Source organism: Corylus avellana, chromosome ca2, assembly GCF_901000735.1.
Source record: "Corylus avellana chromosome ca2, CavTom2PMs-1.0".
In the NCBI taxonomy this organism is placed as follows: Eukaryota; Viridiplantae; Streptophyta; class Magnoliopsida; order Fagales; family Betulaceae; genus Corylus; species Corylus avellana.
The window spans coordinates 46626303-46637722 of record NC_081542.1 but is presented as its reverse complement, the minus strand read 5'-3'; the positions used below and the strand labels follow the sequence as shown (position 1 = coordinate 46637722).

Below are 11420 nucleotides of genomic sequence, written 5' to 3'. Positions count from 1 at the left end.
GAAATTAGTATCGGAGTACCTTAACATGCAATCATCGAACCAGATGATGACAGTTTTAGAAGATGGACACAGAAGTTTGATATATTCAACCGCGTAGATGACACAGCGTTGGCAGGTACCAATGCTAGCATCACCTCGGCAGAGGAAGAGGCCGTAGACGCCATTAGAGGTATCGTTGTAGAAGCTGTTGTTTTCGGAAGCTTTAGAGGATAAAGAACTCAACAGGACCGTGCGGTTTGATTCGAAAGAGGCCTTGGTGGTTTCGTTGGATTGATCTTGACAATAGTTTAGATTCACTGGGAAACTGTAGGTTTGCTGCGAATTAATGGAGCTGATAAGCGCACACCCTACAAATAATAGAAAAAGGAAGGCTTTTTGGATGAAAACCATCATCCCTCCCAGACTTCAATATTAGAAGATTGGTCCATGAACATATGCTTATAGCAGATAATCTATACAATAAAATAATCTTCTCGTGTATGAGAAAACAAAATAATGTTATTGGACAACCTTAATTGGTGTACTAGTTCAACTTGCAGACTTAATTATCTGGGCTACATGCTTCACCTAATTCCCACGACCGGCCAGTTAATATTGAACTGATCAGCTTTGATCATGAGAGACTCAATAAGAAAAGGTTGAATGTTTCCATTCAACATGACTTCGTAGAGGCTTCAAAAATGGCACCAACACATACCTAAAAGTCAGCCCACTAGCTTACCCTCCTGAATAAAAAGCCTCTAATTATATTCTTCAACGCCGGCTAGAGCTTGCCATTTTACATTTCTGTTCAAAACTCATATCATAAGACCCGGCACTCCTTTTTATTAAATTACCATGATAAATTTAACAAAACATTTAGTTCTGATACGATGTTAAATTACCAATTGCCCAAAAGCTTAAGCGGATAGAATAAGATAAATTTAATCGCTTAATTATTACTTTAAAACTCTCCCTTATGTGTTGGCTCAATTTTTTTTTTTTTTTAATAGGTGAGGCCAACACATGGAATATTTAATTTAAATTGAGGTAATTTGACGGAGTCAAGGTTCGATTCGATCTCAAGACCTTTGGTTTTGATACCATGTTAAATCACCATTTATCCTAAACGCTTAAACTAATAGGAATAAGTAAATTTAAAAATTTAATCAACAATTTAACACTTTCTTTCATGTGTGGGTCCAAACTCTATTTTAATAGGTGAGACCAAATACGTGAAATATTTAATTGAAAATGGGAGGTAAATGACGAAATCAAAGTTTAATTTGAGGACGTTTGGTTCTGATACTATATTAAATTACTAGTTATCCCAACAACTTAAGTTAATAGAAAGAGGTAAACTTAATCACTTAATCATTACTTTAACAATTTGGGGACAATAGCCATTTCCGCTATGTTTGAATTTGCTTTGTATAATTTGGTATATGTGCTAATTTAATGCATGTAGTTCCTCAATTCGTATGCAAATATATTTACAGAAAAAATAATTACAAGTATAGAAGTAGGATATGGTTATAGAAGTACTACACTTCTATACCCTGTAGTATTTGCAGGGAAATGATGCATCCCCTGATAGGAAGGAAATTCTGTAATCAAAATGGAAAATTCAAGTTTTTAAGTGGATGGATGGAACAGCATATATACTCCAGTTAATCTCTTGACTAGGTAGAAGCACTTGTTGAAGATTGATCAGATGCCGAAAATCTTATCATGGTTCCACTTGTTGTAGATTGATCAGAAAAGATAGGTCTACGTACAGAGAATGGAGGTGCTAATGGCCGAGGAAGGTTTATCGAGCTGCTTCCAAACATGAGGACGACCATTGACATTGTAGGTCTTTCACTGGGATCTTCCTGAACACACAACAATGCGATATGGATCAATCTCAGAGCCTGACTTCGAGGACAAGTGTCGACTAAGGTCTGATCTATCAACTCCAGTCCTTTGCCTTCATTCCATAGTCGCCATGCCTGTTTCATAATCTTTTTACTTATATGTTCAACGCAGTAAATAAAAACTTCATATTTGAAGATTCTGAACTCAATATACAGATGAAAAGAAGAGACTTACAATTGAGAGAAGGCTTTCTCCATGCTCTGGATGATAGAAGCCCATATTCTTTTTCCCACTTATGATTTCTAGCATTAAAACTCCAAAGCTGTAAACGTCGGACTTTACTGAAAATTGCCCCTCCATTGCATACTCTGGCGCCATGTATCCACTATTGGAGAAAATATTATGATTATGCCTTCAATCAGTTGAAGAGAATGAAACCAGAACTTTTCCTGATGTAATATACTAACATTAAGAGCAAAAGTGACATCCAAACAGGATTTGCAAAACAAAAAAGTGCAAAAACACCCCTGTAAAGATTTACACTAGAGGAATGACTTACTATGTACCCACGACTCTGTTAGTGTTCGCTTCTACTTGATTGCCATCGAAAATCCAGTTAGAAAACAAATTTGAAACTCTGGTATTTTTTATGATACCAGATCACTTGTATTCCTTGAGTATTTATACACAATTACACATAACATCAGTTACATTTGAATTGAAAAGCCTATACAATAAAGTGGTTGTACTAACTGTTACAATTTAAACTTTAAACATCATAAACAACTTCCTTCAGTTACCCACTCTTTAATCCAGCTACTGTTATGATTTTCAAATGTCTTATGTTACAAACTCATTTAATCCAGCTACTGTTATGTAACTCAAAAGTCACACAACATTTAACCTTCAATACCTTTCTTATCTTCAACGGCAGAAGTGAGTGAATGAGTATGGTTAACATCCCCCCTCAAGCTAATGGGGAGGGAACGAACCATGAGCTTGTCTCTTAATAGGAGGAAACGAGCTGATGTGAGACCTTTAGTAAAAATATCTGAGGGCTGATCTGCAGTTGATATATACCGAGCAACCAAATCCTTGTTAAACACTTTCTCTCGAATAAAGTGATAATCCACTTCGATGTGTTTAGTGCGAGCATGAAAAACAGGATTGGAGGAGAGAGATAGAGCCCCAATATTGTCGACCCATAAGCAAGGAGCCGAGAATAGGAATAGTCGAATTTCTTTGAGTAGCATACGAATCCAATATAACTCAGCCACGGTAAGAGCCATAGAACGATACTCAGCTTCTGTGCTTGACCGAGCAACAGTAGGTTGCTTCTTAGCAGCCCAAGAAATCAAGCACGGACCTAAGTATATTGCATAACCTGTCGTGGATTTTCTGTCATCAGGGCTTCCAGCCCAATCAGAATCACAAAAGCCATTCAATTTCAAAGAACCCTGTGTATAATACAAACCATAATGCAAGGTGCCCTTAAGATACCGAAGTACACGTTTGGCAGCTGTCAAATGCACTGAAGTTGGTGAATGAAGAAACTGGCATAATTGATTAACACTATATGCAATATCTGGGCGAGTCAATGTACAATATTGAAGAGCACCAACAATGTGACGGTATTCTTTGGGATCAGAAAGAGGATCACCCTGAAACTTGGAAAGTTTACTGCCTGAAACACAAGGGGTAGATGCAGGTTTGGCTCCAGCCATGTTAACACGAATAAGCAAATCAGTGACATATTTTCCTTGATGAAGATGGAGACCATGGGAGTCACGATTAGCCTGAATCCCCAAGAAAAATGAAAGATCACCAAGGTCTTTTAATGCAAACTCACATTTGAGTTGAGAAATAATAGCACCAATAGCAGTAGGAGTATTACTAGTTACGATGATATCATCAACGTATACTAACAGAAAAACACTTACTGAGTCACGATGAAAAAAGAACAAAGAGGTGTCCACACTCGAACCTACAAATCCAAGCTCCAACAATGCTTGAGACAAGCGAAGGAACCAAGCTCGAGGAGCTTGTTTGAGACCATAAAGAGACTTATGAAGTTTACAAACAAATTCTGGATGAGTAGGATCCTCAAACCCTTGAGGTTGTTCCATAAAGACTTCTTCTTCCAAGTGCCCATGTAGAAATGCATTGGAAACATCTAATTGGTGAATGGGCCAATTATAGTGCACAGCTACAGCAAGTATGAGACGCACGGTTGCAGGCTTAATGACAGGACTAAAAGTTTCTGTAAAATCAAGGCCATCAACTTGATCAAAGCCCTTTGCAACAAGTCGTGCTTTGTACCTGTCAATCGAGCCATCAGATTTCTGCTTAAGTTTGTAAACCCATTTGTTACGAATGATGCGATTATGTGCAGGTCTTGGGCACAAAGTCCAGGTCTTGTTGGCAATAAGAGCCTCAAACTCAGCTTGCATTGCAAATTCCCAATTCGGATTCCCTACTGCTTGTTTGTAAGTGTGAGGTTCTGAAGGGAGAACAACGGAAGACAAGGCAGTGAGTGGATGTTTTGTGGAAAAGAAAAGCTTGTAGTCAGGGAACTGTTTAGGCTTCAAAGAATTTGTTTGGGACCGTGTGATCATGCGGGTAGCAGAAGCAGGCAGAGGAATGGGTGGGCTAGAAGTGGAAGAATTAGCATGATCATATGGAGACTGAGAAAGTGAACTATCAGGTAATACTTCATCAGGGGTAGTAGATGAGATATGTGGGGATGAGGGTGACACATTATCAAAAGAAAGAGGTGAAGTATCCTCCGCAGGAGATAGAGACAATGAAGAGATTTGAGGAACCCAATCAGTAGCAGGAGTATTTAAATCAAAAGAAGAAACTAAAGGAACAGAAATACCTGGTAGGCATGGGCTGCTGATTGGGAGAGCTGCTGTTTGGGGAGTGGAAGCTGAGACCCCATCTTGTGCTGGAAATTTAGTTTCATCAAAAACAACGTGCCTAGAAATGTAAACACGATGAGAAGTTGGATCCAAACACCTATATCCTTTTTGATTTGTGCTATAACCCAAGAAGATGCATTTTTTGCTGCGAAAAGACAATTTGTGAGAATTATATGGTCTAAGTAATGGGAAGCAAGCACAACCAAAGGACCTAAGAGAGGTATAATCTGGATGACGTTGGAACAATGTGAAATAAGGGGAGTTATTATGAAGAACGGGTGTAGGCATACGGTTGATCAAGTAAATGGCTGTTAAGAAAGCATCAACCCAATACTTATTTGAAAGATGAGATTGAGCTAACAAAGACAAGCCGGTCTCAGTGATATGCCTATGTTTACGTTCAACAATACCGTTTTGTTCGGATGTATACGGACATGTAAGACGATGTAGTATACCATGTGTTTCAAGAAATTTAGTGAAGGCATGTGAAATATATTCACCACCGTTGTCTGTTTGAATTTGTTTAATTTTGCAAGAGAACAAATTTTCAACAAGACTCTTAAATTTCATAAAACAAAGCAATACATCAGACTTTTGTCTTAGAGGATACATCCAGGCAAACCGGGAATGATCATCAACAAACAAAACATAGTATTTGCAACCTCCTACAGAAACTATGGGAGAAGTCCACACATCTGAGTGAATTAATTCTAGTGGAGAAGTGGATCGATGAGTAGAAGCTGAGAAGGGCAATTTCTTGCTCTTGGAAACTTGGCAGGGTTCACACAAAGAATGACTTTTTGTGGAACCTGAAACTTGAAGCAAAGAGTGTCGTAGCAGATGTTGAATGGCAGCAGATGTGGGATGTCCCAGTCGTAGATGCCAGATATGAAGAGGCACAGAAACTCCTAATAAAGCAGTAAAAGAGACAGCAGTGGCAGCTTGACTAGAAGCCTTATTTTTCCGAAATTTTTGTAGAAAGATGGGGTATAGCCCAGCTCTACTCGGCCCTTGCAGAAGCACCTCCTTGGTCAGCATGTCCTTTATAACAAAATAGGAAGAGGTAAGTTTAAAGTAGCAATTGTTATCTTTGCAAAATTTCTGAATTGAAAGAAGATTGGTGGAAGCATTTGGGCAATGTAAAATATTTTTAAGAGACAATTTTGTATGGGGAGTAATGAGAAGAGAGGAACCCGTATTAGATATCTGCAACCCATTTCCATTGCCAACAGTAACATTTTCATTTCCCGTATAAGGCTGCTGTAAACTCAGATTCTCAATATCACCAGTCACATGATTGTTAGCACCACTGTCCAAGTACCAAGGTTGTTCTTCGTCAATAGCAACATGAGTATGGGCAGCCATTGCAGCTAGTTGAGAAGGTGGATGTCGTCCTTGAAAAGTGAAGTCCATACGATGGTAGCAATCCAAAGCTTGGTGACTTGTTTTTCCACAAATCTGACATGGAGGTCTATTAGCAGAAAAAAGTGAGGAATGACTTGAGGAAGGTTTACCAAGCATATGTTTTGATGAAGTTACAGCAGAGGCTGATTTGGAGAATTGTTGTCTGGGCATATGTTGTCTTGGTGGACCACGATATTGTGGTGAGAACTTTGTCTTCTTGCTATAATGAGGAGTCCGTGGCTTCTGAGCAAAGAAGGCGATCTGATTGGCTGCAGGAGGGACACTTTGCTGATGGATGTCAAGCATATGATCAAAATTCAGCAGCTCTTCTTGAAAATCAGCAAACGAAATTGATTGCTCACGAGTAACAAAGTTGAAGGTAGTGATAAAATTCTGGTATGAAGAGTTGAGACCTCCCACAATATAGGAAATCAAGTCCTCATCATCGACAGGCTTGCTAGCAGCAGCCAACTGATCTGCCAAACTTTTGGCAGCCAAAAGATAATCGGAACACCCTTTGGTCCCTTGCTGCATGGTTTGCAATTGTCTCTTCAAATGAGAGATATGGGACTTAGATTTAGGAGCAAAACGTGTTGCTAAATGATTCCAAACCTGATGTGAGGTATCCAATCCGTAAACAGTGGAAAGAACCTTGTCAGTTAGCGTGGCATTTATCCAAGCCAAAACAAATTGATCTTTCTTCTGCCAGACAGAATATTCTGGACTTATGGAAGAAGTGGGCTTTCCTTCCGCATCAAGAATGAATTGCGGAGGACAAGGCTCTGAGCCATCAACAATACCCAAGAGATCATGGGTACGAAGAGCCGGTAAAAATTGGGTAGTCCAATTTGTGTAATTGGGTCCATCTAGTTTGGAGGCTAGTGGAGTGACATTTGGTGGAACAAATGTGAATGAGGATGAGGCCATTTCAGAGGGATCAAAAAGGCGTTAGCCTAAAAGGCTCTGATACCAAGTTAGAAAACAAATTTGAAACTCTGGTATTTTTTATGATACCAGATCACTTGTATTCCTTGAGTATTTATACACAATTACACATAACATCAGTTACATTTGAATTGAAAAGCCTATACAATAAAGTGGTTGTACTAACTGTTACAATTTAAACTTTAAACATCATAAACAACTTCCTTCAGTTACCCACTCTTTAATCCAGCTACTGTTATGATTTTCAAATGTCTTATGTTACAAACTCATTTAATCCAGCTACTGTTATGTAACTCAAAAGTCACACAACATTTAACCTTCAATACCTTTCTTATCTTCAACGGCAGAAGTGAGTGAATGAGTATGGTTAACAAATCCTAGCAGTGCCAAAATCTGATATCTTTGGGTTCATGTCATCATCTAACAATACATTGCTTGCTTTCATATCTCTATGGATAATTTTGAGTCGAGAGTCTTCATGTAGATATAGAAGGCCCCTAGCGATCCCATTAAGAATGTTTGTGCGCTTAGCCCAATCTAGTATTCCACTTTTTGCTGGATCTGCATTGTAATAACAGGAAGGAAAATAGTTATCTCAGATAGGAGATTTGTGCCTTGGTATTGGGGACGAGAGAGAGAGAGAGAGCAAACCAAACAGGAAGGCATCCAGACTAGTGTTGGCCATGTACTCATAGACTAGAAGCTTTTCGCCTCCTTCCAAGCAGCATCCCAAGAGCCTTACTAGATGTTTGTGTTGAAGTTTGACAATTAACAAAACTTCATTCTTGAACTCTTCAAGACCTTGTTTAGATTTCATTGAAAGCCTTTTAACTGCTATTTCCTTTCCATCAATCAGCTTCCCCTGGAAGCAATTTAAACTTTCTCAACCATAGAAAATTTATCACATGGTAATGGTACACACGCATATATATATAATGCTATCTCTGTCACAACATTACGGTTCACTTGTAGTTAGTTTCTACTTCTAAGACTAAATTGTCACAGCAATCTTTAGATGCCATTGATTGATCCTCATCAACTATTGCTATTTTTCAAATTCAAATTATACAATAATTTCCAAAAATGCATGTCTACAAAAAAAAAAAAAAAAAATCTAGTTAGTCTTAATTTTAACCTTGTAAACTGGGCCGAAACCACCTTCTCCAAGCTTATTTGCATCAGAAAAATTATTTGTAGCAGCCTGCATGGTCCTTAAATTGAAGTAATGCATTTCTCCACTGTTGTCCTGATTCCTGGCATGGATACATCCGTCCCTGAAGTCTATTGACTGTGAACAGTCCCTGTTTCCTAACATAATTGCTTGGCTTATTTCCTCTTCTGAGTATCAAATTAAATAGATTTAAAATTAGTGGCAGTCTATAATTAAGTACAAATCAAATAGAATTAGTTGGCTTGTTTCCCCTTGAGTAGTATGTAATCTACCTTCTCTTCTTCTCCTCCTGCAAAAGGATGAATAATACCAGAAACCCAAGAGGGCCGCAACTACTGCAATTGATGATACGGTAATGCATACGATCTTTGTTGTATTGTTTCCTCCTCCTGTCTCATCATACAATACAACTGTAGGTTTGCTTACAATATCTTGAAACTAAGATATATAAATCAATAAATATAGGGATATGGCCTGCACAAATAGTGAATTTTTAACTTAGCTTCTTTGTCCCAATTACTACCCTCAGTTCTGAAGAATGCCATTATCCTTAACTGTTTTTATATCATCATCTGTTTATTTTTCCAGTCAGCCCCTGTCAACTGATTTTCTCAGATCTACTACGGTCCCTATCAAAAAATTTGATTGTCTAATATACTTGTACTTTATGATCAAAACTAGGTATTAACATAATTGTTTCTTCTATAAACTCAATGACTGATCTATAAATTGGCCTAGATGCACTTGCATATTTTTGTAAGTCCAAATTATGCAGAGGCCGGAAAAGTTGAACTAGTCTTACCATTATCAGGCAGTGGCTGTGGTGCTGCAGCCACAGGATGGGGCAGCGGCGGTGCAGGTGGCGGCACAGGTGGTTGCTGAATGAATGGGTAGTTCTCATACCTTATATTGCAACTTGGGGCCAAAACGCGCCACCCTATCTTCTTTTGGCAACGCCGATTGGCTTCAGTAATCAACTGTTGGAAACAATTGCCGCATGAAGTAGAATTGATATCTCTAGTACACTGAACCATCCCATATCTAACCTGCCCAGACGAGTTACATGCCTTGTACATGTACAACATCTCTGTTCCTAAAGCATCATCTATTAGTCCGTTCATTAGAGCTCGTCCTCCAAAATCAGTTTGTTGTGGTGAGGTTAGATTCTCGACATTCCACATGAACACCATTGGCGATAAATCTTCCACTCCAAAGAAATCAGTATTGGAGTACCTTAACATGCATTCATCGAACCAGATGATGGCAGTTGTATTTGATGGACACCGACTTGTGATATCTTGAGCCGCATAGCTGACACAACTTTGGCAGGTACTACTGTTAACATCACCTCGACAGAGGAAGAGGCCGTAGATGCCATTAGAGGTATCGTTGTAGAAGCTGATGTTTTGGCAAGCTTTAGAGGGTAAAGAACCCAACAGGTCTGTGAGGTTTGATTCGAAAGAAGCGTCGGAGGAATTGTTAGATTGATCTTCACAAAAGTGGTAATTGTAGGTTGGCTTGGAATTAATGGAGCTCATAAGCGCACAGCCTGCAAATAATAGAAAAAGGACAGCTTTTGCTTTTTGGATGAAAAAAAACATTGTCCCTCCTAGACTTTTAACAGAAAATTGGTCCATTAACATATGGTTGTAGCAGATAATCTATATATATACAAGAAAACAATCTTCTCATGTATGAGAAAACAAGTAAAATAATGTTATCGGAGATAACCTTGCTGGAGTTCTTGTTCAATTTCCATAACTGATTATTTATTTCGGCCACTTATTAGGTAGATACTGTTATCACTCATAAATACGATGTGGAAATTTGAGTCCGATTGTTGTGACGGCTAACGTCGGCTAGTTAATTATCGCCGTTGAAAGGTCAAAACTACTCCCATTGTCTAAGTTATATTTTACTCCTCCCAAAATATTGATACCTCATATATTATCACTGTGAAATTAAATATTTTTTCCATTTTTTTTAAATATTTTTAAAGTTATTAATAAATAAATTAAAAAATATATAAAACATAATCATTTGAAAAAAGAAAAGAAAAAAGAGCTGATATGAAAAGGGCTACCCATTTTCGATGGGTTCATTTTTATTTTATTTTTTAATTTAATTTTAGGGTATTCTGAAGAGAAAAATACAAATATGTCGAAGTTGACATGCAGGCCTCACATTTGATTCAATAAAATAACATTTTAACTATTTTGTTGAATTATATCGTTAAAAACACTACATCCAACTCAACAGCTTTGTTGAGCACGGTTGCTCAACAATGCATATTTGTTAATAATAATAGAAAAATTAATATTGTTATCTCTCTAGGAAAAGTAGATAAATAAGTAATATTTTAAATAAAAAAATGAAAGTTGATAATTAAAATGTTAAGTTGGATGTAGGTGCTTTGAAAAAGTAAAATGCTAAAATAGAAAGAGGAGATCATTTAGCTAAAGTTTAGCTAAATATTTATTGAGGTGGATGTAAATGCTCTAATATGAGGGGCCTTAATGTCATTTTTTAAAGTTTAGAGTGTAAATGCAAAACAATGATAATTCAGGAGCCTAAAATATATATATATTTTCGATAATGTTTTCTAGACGCAACAAATTGCCTTTATATTTCCTATTTGTCAACGGTCTGGATCTTAGTACCAACTCTCCATATATTATTTGTTTTAAGGGTAACTTTACTTTAGATCTCTGAATTATTACACGATTTGATATACTCCTCCAAACTTCAAAACCTCTCAATTTGAATTCGTCAACTTAAAATTGCAATCAATTTGAACCTCTACGTCAAATTTTAAACATTAAAAATGAGACAGTGATATTTATGCCCTGACTTTTTATAAATTTTCAAATTTATCCTTAATTTAAAAAAAAATAAAAAAAGGGTTCCGGCCTTGTGAGCGTGGGTCAGGCCAGACCCATTGTACTCCGGCTCCGATCCCTGCGCCAGCGAGATTCATCTCGTATCAACCACAGAGTTTGACCCCCGTCTTCTCGGAACCTAGTGTTTTCGCCTCGAACCCGAAGACTACCGAGCTGGATTTCACAAAGGACAGCGTGTCATCAAACTCGTCATTCATGTCGTCTGCGATCACCAAAGACGGCAACGTCTCAAACGGGAAGCTA

At 37.8% G+C, this 11420-nt stretch overlaps 3 protein-coding genes across 3 annotated transcripts in view; all 3 read right to left on the bottom strand.

Moving 5' to 3' along the window:
* The window catches only part of LOC132170023 (cysteine-rich receptor-like protein kinase 10), a 2309-nt gene extending 923 nt beyond the window's left edge, over positions 1–1386 (bottom strand). Inside the window, exons 1-2 of the mRNA XM_059580948.1 lie at positions 1361–1386; positions 20–184 (exon numbers count right to left, since the gene is read on the bottom strand). Coding sequence (XP_059436931.1) covers positions 20–184; positions 1361–1386 — 191 coding nt within the window. The remainder of the gene's footprint in view (positions 1–19; positions 185–1360) is intronic.
* Positions 1387–1519: 133 nt separating this feature from the next.
* Positions 1520–9289, bottom strand: LOC132168772 (cysteine-rich receptor-like protein kinase 10). The gene is made up of 9 exons (XM_059579805.1): positions 9080–9289; positions 8550–8666; positions 8242–8444; positions 7758–7968; positions 7479–7667; positions 7424–7441; positions 2396–2426; positions 2071–2221; positions 1520–1970 (listed from the first exon to the last, which is right to left on the bottom strand). Exons 3-9 carry the CDS (start codon positions 8419–8421, stop codon positions 1662–1664), a joined length of 1089 nt encoding a protein of 362 aa, XP_059435788.1. The 5' UTR covers positions 8422–8444; positions 8550–8666; positions 9080–9289; the 3' UTR covers positions 1520–1661.
* The window catches only part of LOC132170022 (cysteine-rich receptor-like protein kinase 25), a 3722-nt gene continuing 1346 nt past the window's right edge, over positions 9045–11420 (bottom strand). Inside the window, exons 3-4 of the mRNA XM_059580947.1 lie at positions 11266–11417; positions 9045–9826 (exon numbers count right to left, since the gene is read on the bottom strand). Coding sequence (XP_059436930.1) covers positions 9045–9826; positions 11266–11417 — 934 coding nt within the window. The remainder of the gene's footprint in view (positions 9827–11265; positions 11418–11420) is intronic.